This window comes from Brachypodium distachyon, chromosome 1 (genome assembly GCF_000005505.3).
Source record: "Brachypodium distachyon strain Bd21 chromosome 1, Brachypodium_distachyon_v3.0, whole genome shotgun sequence".
Lineage (NCBI taxonomy): Eukaryota > Viridiplantae > Streptophyta > Magnoliopsida > Poales > Poaceae > Brachypodium > Brachypodium distachyon.
In genome coordinates, this window is record NC_016131.3 from 49,300,446 (window position 1) to 49,315,696 (window position 15,251).

At 41.8% G+C, this 15,251-nt stretch overlaps 1 protein-coding gene across 1 annotated transcript; it reads right to left on the reverse strand.

The window, feature by feature from the left end:
- Positions 1-1,682: 1,682 nt before the first annotated feature.
- LOC100837951 (phosphoglucan, water dikinase, chloroplastic) lies at positions 1,683-14,251 on the reverse strand. Its single transcript, XM_010229776.3, has 19 exons — positions 13,820-14,251; positions 12,502-13,105; positions 11,233-11,319; positions 10,852-10,983; positions 10,195-10,320; positions 9,938-10,116; positions 9,188-9,272; positions 8,769-8,918; positions 8,630-8,682; positions 7,098-7,303; positions 6,878-6,996; positions 5,807-5,877; positions 5,608-5,725; positions 4,590-4,676; positions 4,415-4,501; positions 4,259-4,335; positions 4,021-4,168; positions 3,495-3,627; positions 1,683-2,851 (listed from the first exon to the last, which is right to left on the reverse strand). The coding sequence occupies exons 1-19, from the start codon at positions 14,002-14,004 to the stop codon at positions 1,950-1,952; spliced, it is 3,549 nt and encodes a 1,182-aa protein (XP_010228078.1). The 5' UTR covers positions 14,005-14,251; the 3' UTR covers positions 1,683-1,949.
- Between the last annotated feature and the right edge of the window lie 1,000 nt (positions 14,252-15,251).

The window sequence follows — 15,251 nt, forward strand, 5'->3', positions numbered from 1 at the left end:
CTTTTTGGTGCAGTTACAGCCTTACAGGCTATCTTGCCAAGCAAAGCAAGATTTTTCAGCCCCAACCAAACCATCATCCTATCCCAGCGAGGGTATGGCTCTCGTAGCCTGAGATCCAAATGCACCCTTGGTGCCACCTCAACTCCCATAAGACGAACCAAATACTCCATGGGTGCTCAAAAAGCTTACCATTTTCTTCAAACTGCAACCGGCAATAAAAGAGGGACATGAGAGCATCGACAAGAACAATGCACATTCAGCATAACATTTGCTTATTTAGGTTAACAGGCAACACAACAGACAGAAGGAGATAGAAACCATGTTCACTATCCACATTGGAGTTGTAAATTAAAAACGGCGTTCATGAGTGCCAAACATAAAAATAGGAGGAGTACCAATAGATAGACGACATACATGATCACCATAACACACAAATATCTCCTACAATAGATAGACGACATACATGATCACCATAACACACAGATATCTCCTATAGATGGACGACATAGATGATCACCATATAACACACAAATGTCTGCTACAATAGATGGATGACAAAGATGATCGATCACCCATAACATACACATATCTCCTACAATAGATAGACCACATAGACGATGACCATATAACACACCAATATCTGCTACATATAGTTAGATAGATAAATGGAGCACATGCATGGACATGGATGCAAACTCCTCCTCTCCAGTCTCAGTCGGAGACAGCAGCAACCTTGTGAGCATCATCATCCCCCCCGAATCCTCGAAAGATGAGATACTCGTCATCACTGGAAAGATCATCGAGAAGATCATCGTCTTCGTCGGGGACGTAGGGCTGATAAGAACCATCCTTTCTAGCCTCGAGCTCTTCCTCCTCGGTAGCAATCTGACATCTACTGAAGGTCTTCTTCCAATCAACCTGCGCCGCCAACGCGACAAGCTCCTCCCTGTTGAGGTAGTGCTCGTCGTCGGCCGGCACTGGCAGCATCTTGTCAATCGCCGATGCCCTCCTCTGTGACCCAAACGGATCGAGGGATCCCGGCTCATCTGCAGCCTTGGCCGTGCAAACTCCCTCGGGCGGCGCCTGCTCTCTCTCCGCCGCGACCGCCGCCTTACTCTTGTGGGAACCCTCGCCGCCGGCCGCCGAACCCTCCATGGACTTGGGGGCGGTGCACGGCGTCAGCGTCCACTTCTCCGCCTCCATCGAACCCTCCTCCTCTTTACCCGCCATGATCTGGATTTGGATGTTGCCCGGGCTTGGGTTGGGGATTATAGGAGGCGGCGGCGATCTTGGTCTATATAAAGAGCACGAGAGACAACCGTAGCAAGGAGTAATCCCTATCGGTATCGGTCCCAAGAGAGATAGCGGGTGCACTGTTTTGATTGATTGTACAGTACTTTATTCGAATTTTAATTAGGTTGCACCTAAAAACAAGGCCAAGACATGTTTCCTGCTGATTAATTCCTTGGATTCCACATGTTTGTTTTTTTTTCTTCCAAAAGCATGTTCAACGGAAGGAAAAGAAGAAAAAGTATACTAATAACACCTCCAAGTCATGTGAGTTGGGCTCTAAACTTGGAACTTTTTTTTAGCGTACTAAAACTGATGTACGGAGTAGTTTTAGACCAATATTTGGTTGGCACTTCATCTAACAATATAAATGTAAGACAATCATACGGAAATTATACAGAATGAGTATCCAACTCAGTGTTCCACTTCATATATATTTCAAGTATCAAGTTGCACTGCATGTATTACAAACAAAATTAGTGTTCACAGCTCACGATCAGAAGTCGAAGCATTACTTCAAATCTGTTACTTCCGCCTGGGGGTTCTTATACCCGGCTTATTTATTTTCCCCTGCGTATTACAAAATCCGTAAGATTTTTCGGCAGATTTCATTCACCTAACAAAACATGCTCAACTTAGCAGCACACATACGGACACTACTATGGCTGTGGCCTGCTCTGCACTATGAACACATCTTCCCCAACCAGGCAACCTTCCACATCCTGCGCACTCCCAAGCCTCTGCTCCAGATACTGGCCAATGGCGGCCAGCCGCTGACCGAACTGTTTCCTGAAGGTTCCGTCGACGGACAACGCTTTCTTGCTGTAATCTACGGTCAGATGAACCACCTCCCCGTCAGCTGGGCCAGAGTTGAGCACCACCATCTCCTCGCTGAAATTTGCGAAGGCTACAGTGGTGACGTTGGTGTCGAATTTGTCGCAGGAGAGCCTCCATGGGGTGCCACGGGTCCCCGCAGCGAGGGTTTCTCCCAGCCCAGGTGCGACCTCGGCTTCGACAACCCTGGTATCATGGTCAGAGGGGCTGACAGTGTGAAGAACGAATGATAGTTCTGGCTCCAGCATTTCTTGCACAAGAATGGCCATCTTGGCTTCTCTCTGAGGCACACCGGCAACTCGACGACTGAGGATGGCTCTCCTTGTGTATAATGAAGCCCAGACCCGTGCAACCGCAGCTCCAAAGGATTTTGTGTCTGAGAGACTGACATTAGGAATAGAATCATAGAGTCCGGCGGCTGACATACCGGCCAAATCCTCCACATTAGCACTAGACCTGACGATCAGCCGTGCATCCTCAGGGAAGATTGTTTTCAAAGATTCAACAGTTTGTTCGGTTGGTGAAAGTAGTGACACCATTGCTTGTAGCTCAGATGATAGGCTATCAAGTTCACCACTTTCGACTTCAGCTGCCTCAATCCTCTCTAGAAGGCTTGTATATGATTCCACTGATCCACTTTTCTTGAGCGCATCCTCCATTGATCCAAATGGAATCACGGCACCAGAAGGAACTTTGAATGCTGCTGGAATTCCTTGATCACTGTAAACTAACCAATGATAAAAGAAAAAGAAAAAGAAGATCATAAAATAGCTTCAACGAAAAGAATTAGAAGAGAACACTTCTGTTACATGAATAATGATATTTGAGGTGACAATCTTAACCATATCATTTTGTCACTCTAACAAACCATTATCTGAATCTCCGTCATAAAAAATGCCCAGCCCTGGAGCCTGGTTACCATGGCTAGAACATATAAATAAGATGAGTTATATATTTGGTAGGTACAGGATTAGATGATCTTACCAGCGGTGTATCATGATTCTACCAAATTATACCTATGAACGATTTTACAGCACAATGACACTGCAGCAAAAGACCAGGGTGTACTTTGGTTGAATATGAAAATGTGGAATTTAGTTTACATTACTATTTCCTGTTCAACACTTTCAATCAGAAATGTATTATACCCAGCTATTGAAGCAACTTTATTGAATTTTTACTTGACACTAGAAAATTTAAGAGCATCTCAATCTATTCAAAATGCCCTGCTTTTATTAAGACAACATGCTTAACTTCCAAAAACTATTAGCAGCCATGTTCATGTAAAACTTCTTAGTTTCCATTCATAAGAATGTCGGAAAACAAATATAGACATAGTTTCACGAATGGTACTGAAAGAAAAATGATACCTTTATTTGACAGTGAGGCCAGCACAGAAAGAGTTCCACAAGATTTAGCTTTAGCACCAGAAGATTCAATTGATGCCTCTGCAAGCTCCAGCACACTGGAACTACCATTTTCTCCTGAAGTATAGCTTTTCGGCTGCAATGTTGTCCCATGGGGAATAGAAAAGAGTAATTAGGATCAATTGAAGAAGTATGAGGATCCTATAAACATCTAGCATAACATGTAATTAACAGGACACGGGTATTTCTGTAATGAAGTAATCTGTGCATTAATGATGAAGAATAAGGGGCTGTTTGGATAGTGGCCAATATGTGCCCTACCAATTTTTTGGCCATGACCAAATGGTTGGTTTTTGTTTGGATTGTTGCCAATTTTTTGACATGTCAATGCTTCCCTTGCCATTCTAGTTCATTTTTCTTGCCAATGTTGGCCAAATCTTGGGCAAGCAAAAGCATGACCAAAAAATTGGCTAGCCAACTTTTGGTAGGGTAAACCTAGGCTAAATCCAAAAAACCCCTAATAACATACCTCAGGCATGTACGACAACTTGTCCGTAGCCAGTGGTAAAGAGAACTCATTTGAGGGTTTCTGTGTACTGGATGGCTCTGAAGATATGTCACCCACATTTTCATCTGAAACTGCTGACAAATCAACATCACTTGATGATGCTCCCAACCTGTAATAAATCAGAGTGAATTTGGTCTAGTTTAAAGTCACACAAACATCCTGGACCAGAAAAAACGTGTATACGAAAACAGAGCATAACCTGACATGCTTTCCCTCGAGCAACCTCAGATCTGCAATTGTGTCATCATCTTCACAAGTTACAAAAACCACTTTCTCCTGGAAACATGTCAACAGTTGCAATATTTCAGAACTATCACCAGTAAAAATATAAGAACATAGGTCTAGTAAGACTTACTTGACGAGCTCTAACACCAAGATGTGATAAGTGAGGTAACTCCTGTAGAAGAATAACACCCACTATATTTTCGCCAGCAGCTTTGACCTGTCAAATAAAGAACAAAACCCTTGCTCATATAAGTGATTTGTGGAGAAGAGATCAGTAAATCAAGCATTTGATGTTCCAAAAGTACCTCTTCATCTCCGTCAGCCTTATTTACAAGTAGAACCACAGGTCCTTTCATGGATGAAGACAATGATCCAGGAATGATTCTTTCTACCTAAATAAACAAACCATTGCAGTAGAAGCATGAGTTTTGTTTGCAATACAACCAGAAAGGATAGCAAAGATTCCATAATGGTTAAGGAGATAATACTGCAGTGCTATTTACCAGTAGAAAGTAGAAACTGGTTTCCTACCGGACAGTTTCAATGATCAGATTCAAAACCAAAGAGTTCAAATTTGGCCAGTTACCCTTACCACTGGTTGAATTTTATATCCTTAGATTGTTCATAAACTCCAGGCCAGATCAGATTTCATTGGACCGGGGTCATACCGAATTCATGCATCTGACCTGAAGTCATATCAGAAAATTATCAAGCCTGTGCTCACACAAGAACGTCTTGCATGGCCCAGGCCCAAGCCTGATTAAATTACGCAGATACTTTTCTTCTAAAATCAGTAAGCCTCTGAAAACTGTTTAGTTTCTTGAATGCTGATGGTAAATATTTATTTTATTTGCAAAATGCTACTCTACAGTTTAAGGGCTTGACTGGGATTTAATTGACTCCCATACAGCCTGCCTTTTGAACAATATGAAATATCCATCCACGTGAAACTGAACAACTTGTGAGCGCTCCAAACAGCTCATGGCATAGGGGCTTGTGCGTGCAACTCCTGCTAAGCTGATTGGGCGTGCACTAACCTAGAGCAAGTTGTCACCTGAGGAAGGGCCCTAAAGCTGGTGGCTTGCACATGTCTGGCTTAACATCAAGCTGGCTCATAGCAATTGACATCTTCAAATGGCATGGATTACGATACGTAACAATATGATTAACTACCTGCAGCAGTTGCAAGATAAGAGTTGATGTGGGGTGGTGACCATGATCGGCTTAACAGAGACAACTGGTATCATTTTCTACCAAGAGAGTAGCATTTTCCTAAGTTAATCGCAAGATCTTTCTGCTTTCCTACACAGCTCCAGAAGATACCTGTAACAGAGCTCCATGGGCCACTCCAGGGACAAGAACATCCCAGCCAGACGATCCAATTACTGATCGAACAGCTTTCAAAAGTACAGTGCAAACTTTGGAGACCTGAAAAATAACACTAGAAAAGTATATACAAAGTTAGGATTACTCAGATTATGCAACAATAAACTACTGTGATTCACTAGTAAAAAAGGATTACCCAGCACGAATTTCAGCCTCAGTGTATGTTCTCACACTGTTCTCTGGTATTCCAAGGGATTTTCCAATGACCTACAGAAGTAGACGTCCACATATGAACCAGTTCAAAATATAGCCACATAAGACGAAAATTCAAGTGGGAATTAAAAAATCACATACAAATTCAAGTAAACCATACGGTTAGAAAATGTTTAAGGTGCTATTTGCGATAACAGATAACTTATTGCTTCAAATAGTTATATTAGGTCCACTTTTGTATTGGTGAAGCACCAAGATTTACAAACTTTTTTGGCCGGAGTGTGTCATGGATTTGACCTCCTGGAGTGACATTATTTTTGGAAAAGACTGGCAAGGGAGTGGTGATCACACTAACAAATAGTAATGTCAATGGCAAAAACAGAACTAAAGCTAAAATGGGAGTGCGAAAACTAGAGACGTTTTTCTCCCAGTGGCACAATCAAGACAACTAACATTTGGAGCAGCAGAATTTCCCTATATAGTAAATATAGAGCTTAGGGTATTTGGTCTGACCAAACATTTTCTAGTGCTTTTGTTTCGTTTGATGAAGTTAGGGTGTCTTGGGATCTCTAGCTTACCTTGCTTAGCTAGACTAGAAAAACTAGCTCAGCCGGTCATATCTAGGAGAAAGGCTTGTAGTTTGGTTAGTACCCATTGCAAGCATGACGTGGGCAGCAGTTAGAGAGAGTAGCGACGCACGCTTGCCCATCCAGGAGAGCTGAATTCGCTCTCCTCCGATGGCAAGCTTTTTGGTGCATGCCTATCTTGCCAAGCAAAGGAAAAAATTTCAGCCCCAATCAAACGATCATCCTAGCCCAGTGAGGGTACGGCTCTCATAGCCTGAGATCCAAAAGCACCCTTAGTGCCACCTCAACTCCCATAAGACAGAAACCGAATACTCCATGAGTTAAAAATTTCCCTAACCTAAATTATCCATGAGTCCCTGACTAACATTCTAATCAGGTGGCCAGACAAGTCAGTATGGGCCCAAACCATGCAGTTCTGACCCATCAAGCAATAGGCAGAGCACACAATCACTGAGCAAAACTCTCACCTCGACATTTCCAGGGAATATAGATAGAAGTGCTTCAGAATACTCTTCAGTTAACCTCCTTGCTCTATCAAGTGTAGCTTTAAGTCTTAGTGCCCAAATATACTTCCCATCTTCACTGCCTACATAGATGACACGAGATACTTTCAGGGCACTCCTGACTACAACAAAAACATACAAAGGATGAAACATTCACAATAGATGTTAAAGAAGAAAACCGCACCTTCATTTTCTGATAGACCCTTTTGCTTCCAAGAAAGAAGCTCGTTCCCTATAGCAATGCATTCTGCTGGCTTCCAACCTGAGAAGCTAACTTGATTGATGCCAATAATAAGGGCATCAAGGGCATCGTCCCATATACTTGTATCTCTACCCACACATTGTGCAAGCGAAGCAGATCCACCCAAAGCTTCAAGACCATTGATGTATCTGTTATGGCACCAGAGCAAAGAAAATAAACCCACTATGTCTCCAGAAGAATAATCTAAGTTTAATTATCTAGATCCTTATCCTGACAACTCGAAATGATAACATAGTCAGGCAAATTATCTCTGCACAGCTTAAAAAATAAAATTAGCAGCAGTTGATAACGTTCCAATAATGCATATGTATTAGCATATAAGTAATCTAAACAACATACAGGGCAACGTGTGATGCCAACTTCCTAACCTTATACTAAAATGAAATTGTTGGGTCATGTTATTCCTACAGTGGTAGTGTTATATTTTGTTTTAGGAGGATCAACAGCAGGGAAGAATGTGGACCCGAGGCTTTGATCGCATTGGATAACAAGGTGGTGTGCACGAGGTATCGCTCTCCTGGTGACAGAGGGACTTGTTCCTGGCCGTAACAGCAGGCTCTGGTAACTATGGTTGATGACAAGGCACTATGATTTTATTTCTTTCCTAAGCAATTATCTAAGTGATGGATAATCAAGTTAACCAAATCCTGAACTAACTTAGATAAGCCAACTCAATCTCTAGCGTGCACTTGAAGTATTATGTGAGTCCATCTAAGTTGGACTGCTAGGCTGACATGTGCTGCTGTCTGCCCTAGTGCAATAAACTGACGATTATATGTTAAACCCAGAAAGAAGCCCACAACATCCTTATTCTCCTTCCTCCTGGAAATACAGTTCGTCCTTGATCTGGAATGCAGGGTAGCAATGATGGAATTCAGGTAGTGTTTCCACCGCTGGCATTTTGTGCTACTGCACCAGCAATTCCCAAACCTTGCCTAGCCAGCTGTTCTCCCTCACGCGGCAGGTGTGCTCTTTTGCATGGGTAGGGTATGAGCAGCGGGAATGAAACAAATGACTTCCTAGGAAGAAGGGGGAGGTGGGCTCGGTCCTCAAATTTTGTGCGCCCCTGGCCCAGGGACTGCAGTGGTGCGTTAGGTGGCAGGTGCCTGAGAATGTGGCTTGATGGAGCAGTTGGAGAGAAATGCTTGAGAGGGTGGTCTGGGGGTCATGGCTGTCAGGACGATCAGGACAGTTGGGAGTTATGATACTCAGAATAGTAGCTCAATGGTACAAATAGCCGTTTATGGCTTTATTCCACAGTGCTGAAAAACGCTGTTCCATATAAACCTGTGGGTCGTTGATATTGGGGCATAGTTGTGGTTTGCAAAAGTTTACTCTAGAACCAATTAAAGACAAAACCAATAGCGGTGCATTGAAAAACCAAGATAAGTTTTGTAAGAAAGCACAATTTTTTGAAAAAGAACAAATTTAGTTTGAACTGATAAATTCATTACCTGCTTAACAAAACAAATGAGTAATCCTCAAGACCAATCTCACAAAGGCGCCACTGCAGAACTTCACCAAGTAAATATGATTGAAAAGTATGCAGCCAATTTGAACTAAAATTTCTGAGTTGTGTTTTGATTAAATAACCTTTTGTCTCATTGCTATACCATCATCAGTTGCATCATTCCTAAGGCCGCTTTCAAGGCCCTTCATTAGAACTGATCTCAATGAAGATAATGATTGCAAGGTCTTCATCAAAACTTCTAAATCTTTTACATCTTTCACTTGGTCCAAACTCTGAAAGTACTCGATAAAAAGAACTTCCATAAGACGATATATGGATTAGGCATTACGAAGATGTAGAAATGACACCATGCAGGACTTAGTAACATAATCTACGTTTTTCAATGTTGTTAGTTAGTTTCTTTCTTTATATTAGGTAACCAGGGCAGAGAACTGCCTGGATTATTGGAAATTTTAAAGTACAACCATCAGAGTACTATCTTGTATAACACACTGAGATAGGAAAGAAATAAAAAAAGGTAACCGGCTTTAGCAAAGTTTACCTTTTTGGTTTTCACAAATGATGAGAGTGCTTCTAAGCCAGACTCATTCAAAGATTCCTTGATGGATTCCAGTTGTTCAAACAGGCTGCAGAATTGCCAAATACCATGTTACATCATCATCATTTTAAAACCATTTGGTGATCATCAGAAGGGCTGCTCATTGCTACATAAAATCATCTGATGCTCAATAGAGGAGCTTTTAACATTGTTCATAGAATTATCACTTTTAGCTTCAAGGTTGAGTGAAAACTGGCAGTATATCCTACATATCTACAAACATTTGCCAAGTAATAACCTTTAGTATTCTAGATTCTTGTGCATTAAAACATGTATGGTCAATACACAGTTTGAATTATAATAATATCATTTACCTAGTTCCAATCAAAACAGGAATGGTCAATATATTGTTTATAACTTTTTTAATATCCTGGTAAATACATGAAATTCTTACTGCCAGAATAATGCAAGGAATCTTCTATTCTCTTGTTTCTGGATAGCTCCTTTTTATTTATTTTATGAGAAAGTTTCATAAGGTATCAAAGTTGTGCAATCTTCTGCCTTTATCACTATCAAAGTTGCATTTGTGTATCAGTACTTCTAAAGGCAATAGTAAGTCAGGAATTAGAAATTCAAAACGATTCAATATCTTTCAGTAGGACCAATGAGTTCAGAAAGAAGTTACAGTTTCATTAGTGTTTTTAGCAATAGAGAATCTGGAAGTAAAAAATGGACAATTAAGAGTTAGACAACCTGCCGGCATTAAAAAAATCTTTTAGTTCACTATAAAATATTTTGAATTGTTCAACAAAAGCTTCATTGTATTCTCCAGGATTCTTAGTAACCCTAGTAAGCATGGCTTCTGTAGCAATAAGATCCTCAGGGCCAGCACTTCGGTGAAGCTTGTTCTGTATAGTATGCTTGATTTCTTGCTGTTGACAGTAGAAGATCAGGTGAGTAGCATATAATCCAATGAGAAGTTATTGTATACTCTCGAAAGGGATCATCACCTTGAGATCATGTGGGATGTCATTCCGGTGAGCAATATCACGAATTCGTGTTAGAGGGACAGTGGCGGTAAACTCCGACTTAAATGAAGGTAAACAAGGATGGATCTTGCGAATGACAAGCACATCCTGCATGAATGTACATGAAAATAGAAAAATATGACAGTGATCTGTATTACCGAGATGAATAATTGATGATTAAATAGCTTTAGATTGCAGATTTAATTAACTTTAAGCATTATATTGTTAGCAAGAGAATTACTCCCTCCGTTCCAAAACACAACTCATATAGATTTGTGCACTTGGACCAAGGCAGCTCTCGTTTCTAGTGCCTGACCATTCATATTGGACTAATAGTAAATGGATGTGAGTAGTTATTGGCCGGGTGCGGGTTTCCAGAGAAAAATGAGGTGTTTTTTGGAACAAATGAGAAAAATCTATATGAGTTGTGTTTTGGAATGGAGGGAGTATACATCATTAGCAAAAGAATTATACATCATTAGCAAAAGAATTATATACTTGTAACAAACTGACAGTACCAAAGTCGGACTAGTTCATCTTGGCTAAAGGCACAGTTGTCGACAGCAACATTACAAGAAATCATATATACTTAGAGTTGATGCTGATTGCTATGTAATATCTGTGACAGAATGAGCAAACCTCAGCTGATATGCCTTTTGTGTAGTACATCTTTTCAAGTTCACGGAAAATTTGCCTCGATATCTCAGCATGTTTGTTGGGTCGATAATGACCACCATCTTCGAAACACGATATCTGACCTGTATAAATCCACTGGAATAGAGGGAACAAATTTTAAAATGTATCAGTATACTTTTAACCAGTCTCTCTGTTTTCAGATTAATAATTTAGAAAACAAATTAGTTTTCTAGGAAAGTACTGACAAATAGCATAATAAAGTGCTGGAGATACTTTTAAATAGTTAGCAGTTTATATGTTCTCAGATGAACACTCTTACGAAGGAAAAATAGTTTTCTAGGAAACATAGTGACAAAGAGCTTAGTAAAGTGCAATTGAAGAAACCTTTAAATAAATAGCAGAGCATATAAGGGCCTCCAATCTACTTTGATCATCGACAGGCTCTGACAAGAGCTCACGGACAAGCTCTAACTGCAAGAAAAAACACTTATTAAAAGAAGTTATTTTAGCATTACATTGAATGCAGTACTTTTATTGAGACACCAAGCAGGGTGGCAGACTGTGCGATCCCCTTATTGTAATCTTTTTTTTAGTTACATAACAAGAAGGTTAAATATCTAAAAACAGCAGACTGACGTGAGAGCCTTATAGGCTAGTGTCTATCTTTTTATAACTCCATGTTCTTCCCCATCCACTGCACCTATTAACCCCCTAATCAGTGGTGCATCAACATGGTCAAAAACTCACAATGGAGCAACAACAGCAATGGCAGTGACCATTGGTAGATAGTTGCAGGAACGGGGTGGCAATTGCTTAGTTTAAACTCCCAGTCCTATGTGTAGCATGTGAACTTGAAGGTCTATCATTTTACTAATACTGCTGCTTTCTTACTCTTTAATATCAGGCCACCACCAGGAATACTTGTTGGATTCAATCTAACTTCTAGATTATTTACTCCTCAAAGCAGCAGAATGTTAAAATGGCCCCTTCACCATGCAGAACATCTACTCGTATGATGGAGATGTACACTAAACAAAGGTTATCATTGGTTGAGGATTTTTCAAAATTGATAGATCACCAAAAAGCACCTGGATGAACTTGTTCTAAGCATTCCCCAGTGGTTCTGTTAACTTGAGCACCTCAACAGTTCCGGCGATTACTCTAGCTAAATTTGAGGTAAAAAACATGCTTGAGTAGGCGTCATGGTCCTTGGCATGACATGAGAATGTCATACACTCAGTGCAAGGTTTTCTAGACATAAGGAATCTGATCCCACCTAACCTCAAGCAGCTGGATGTATTGGTAACAAAAATATTGGAGAACACTTGCTGTATTCACTGAACATCTACACGATCGATATTATGGATTCACACAAGACGAACCATAAACATAGACCTATGCACTGACTTGATAGTTCCAGATAACATGTTCACAAGAGATGCTTTCTGCTAAGGCAACCTACTACCAAAAGAGAAACAGACAAGTAGCAACAGTACAACATTGTTGCATCCTAAAAATGTGCTGCATGTCCCTCTGGACTGGACATGTGAAGATTTTAGTGTCAATATTTCAATTTTAAAGAGGAAAACAATAGAACAACATGGCATATCAGACCTATTTGACAAATAAAAAAAAGGAATAAATCCAACTTACCTTCTTCCACCAGTTCCTAGACACTTTATCACCCTCCACCAATTTGAGTGTCATTCCACCAAGCCCACTTGTATCCCACATCCTATCGGATGACTTATTGTGATGCTCATTTGACCTCATAAAAACCGCATCACTTCCTTGCCATTGCCCGCCGAAGTTGCTTGAGTCAGTTTCTGGTGCTAGATCTCCATTCCCAGTCACTGAAACATCTCGAACTTCTTTTGGTGTAATATTTCTGGATTCTTTATGAACCTTTGATGTTCCTGAAAGATCTAAAGGCTCTTCTGTCATATTCCAGTGGCAAACTATATCAAATGTACCTCCTTTCGGCAGCTCAATAACACGGTTGTTACCATCCTCCCATGTTTTCCCCTTTCCACCTTCCAAAATTATCACAAACTTGAACTCCACTAGTGTTTCTGCAGGGAGCTCAAGCTGGCCGACCCAGCCATCCTGTGTCCACACCAGCTCAACATGCTTCTTCCATGACCCAAGTTCCTTTGTCGAACCTATAACACCAACATGCTCACCAAACTTAACCTGGTGCTCTAAGAAAACCCGGAGTAGCACCTTTGAAGGATCTGTTGTGTTTTTATCCTTTGTTCTGTAGCACATAGTAAAACATATGAAAGAAATGTAACTATCAAATCGTCCAGAAAATGGAAGTGTGTAAACTGTACGGCTGCATTTGTGCAGAGAACTCATTAAAATGATCTGTTTCAGCTTGTCAACTTTTAGTCAATCCTCATAAGCCAGAAAGACAAATAAGCATTGTGAAAATAAACAGATTCCACAGTAAAGAATTAGCAGTGGCACTAGCTATGTGTACAAAACATACGAAGCCCATATCATGGTGAGCTACATCTTTTCGGGGGAGCTACGTGCAGCCGCCTGGATCCTATGCTTCTCAGTTACCTTTGAAAACCCATTCGATCGGACCCTTAGATTCGCCGAACACAATGTTGGGTCAGGATTGCAGAGCACCAGACGAACCTTCTTTCTATGCTTGTGCCGATGTTCCGCGGTTGGGTTAGGATTAGAGAGGCATTAGATGAACCATTTTTATGCTCGTTTCGACATTGGTTGCAATACATGTGGCTTCAGTATTGATTGATTGAATTAATTCCAACTGATCGTGAGATGGTGATACACCCTGCACACTAAACTACAGTCGCAGCAATCATCACAGTTGAACTAGAAAGGCTAGGCTTGCACAGAAATTCCGCCCCCCGCCATTCCCCCTCCGAGTAGAACCTCGCATTGTAAGGTCCAGCTTCATTAAAAGCATATTTATCAAAAGGAAGCAACAAGACATTACATCTCTGCCGCCGACGGCGAAGCAGCGCGGCACGAGAGCAGCCCGCGCCTTCGCCCCCGGAGGGCGCCGCCTCCGCCCCTGCGCCGCAGCGGCAGCGCGGCGGACGGCGGAGCCACGGGCCCGCTGCGCGGCCTGGAAGCCGCCGCGGTGGCGAGCGAGGGGTCGAGCGGCCGCAGAGACGCCATCGGTGGTATCCTCCTGACCTTCGCAGCCCGTCCTTCCAACGGGGGGTTGCGGTGGTGGTGATCGCTTTTGGGTGGGAGGGATGGCGCGCGCTGTACTCCGTCGCCGTCGATGTCGGCGGGTTTGTTTTCTAGGGGGTGGTGGCCTCGGGAGTCGGGACGCGCGGCGCGAGGAGAGCGGAGTGAGGTGGAAGCAAAGGATGGACGGCGAGCGGCGGGGGCGGAAAACGGGTGGACGTGGTTACCGTGGCAACAGCCGGTTTCACGGATCTACGGGACGGAGGAGACCCGGAGTGGAAACCCAAAATATCCGTACCCATCAACGGCTAAAAAACGATGTAACATGTCGACCATTTTTTGTTCTTTTTTCATGATGTAACATGTCGACGTCTGTACTCGCAATTTTCGCTGATCCTCTGGTTCACGGTATTAAAAGATTATCAATTTTTCCTGGTAAAAAATGCATCGATCAAATAAAAAAATTCCATCGATCAAATAAAACATACACAGCTGATTTTGTATTGGGCAGTTTGATTGTTTAACAGTTTACTTTCGTGGTATATTATTACTCGGTACATTTCGATAGTCAACTGATGACATAGTAATGGACACTTATCACTACTAACAAAAATGGCTACAAGAGAGATGTTTACACTTATCCACGGAGTGATCTGGCACGTAAATGAACAGCAACATGTATCACCCGAATCTCATTTGACCTTCCGTCCTATCGTGAGACTGACATGGAAGTTAGAAGAAGTAAAATACAATATAGGTTGTTATACTTGTCCAGTCAGTTCACTTTAGTCGAAGATGTTGTTTTTTTTGTTATTTACTTGTTTAATTGACTCAATTTAAGTCTCTACTCATAAAGTACATTCTTTTTTTTCCACTGTACTCGTTTAAGCGACTCTTTTCTGTCCCCTAAGCATGCAGCGAACATTGTCAATGCCACGTGAATAGTCAACATCACAAGTGTGCCTCTTATTCCGTGTTTCTTTTTTACGTAGCCCTCTAACCCTTCCAACTTTGACCTATGACATGTTGCCACCGACATCTTAGAGCTCCATCCCAATAGAGAGCTGCTTGTTACTAGCAACCATGAGCAATTAATGTCTTCATGGAACAGTTTGGTGCCGTCCCTCCAATCCACCGACAATGCCGCCACCCATGGACAAGCTTGGGGTGTTGTTACTTTGATGATGATACGGCTTCGACGCCTATTCCTTTGTTCTTAGCGTGGAGGAGAG

Excerpts from the sequence above, each read along its gene's own strand:
- LOC100837951 (XM_010229776.3), bottom strand. The coding sequence starts at position 14,004 with ATGGCGTCTCTGCGGCCGCTCGACCCCTCGCTCGCCACCGCGGCGGCT. Across the intron at positions 6,997-7,097 it reads GGGTCTATCAGAAAATGAAG|GCAGTGAAGATGGGAAGTAT; the intron begins GTGCGGTTTTCT and ends TCATCTATGTAG. Across the intron at positions 3,628-4,020 it reads AGTTGTCGTACATGCCTGAG|CCGAAAAGCTATACTTCAGG; the intron begins GTATGTTATTAG and ends ACAACATTGCAG.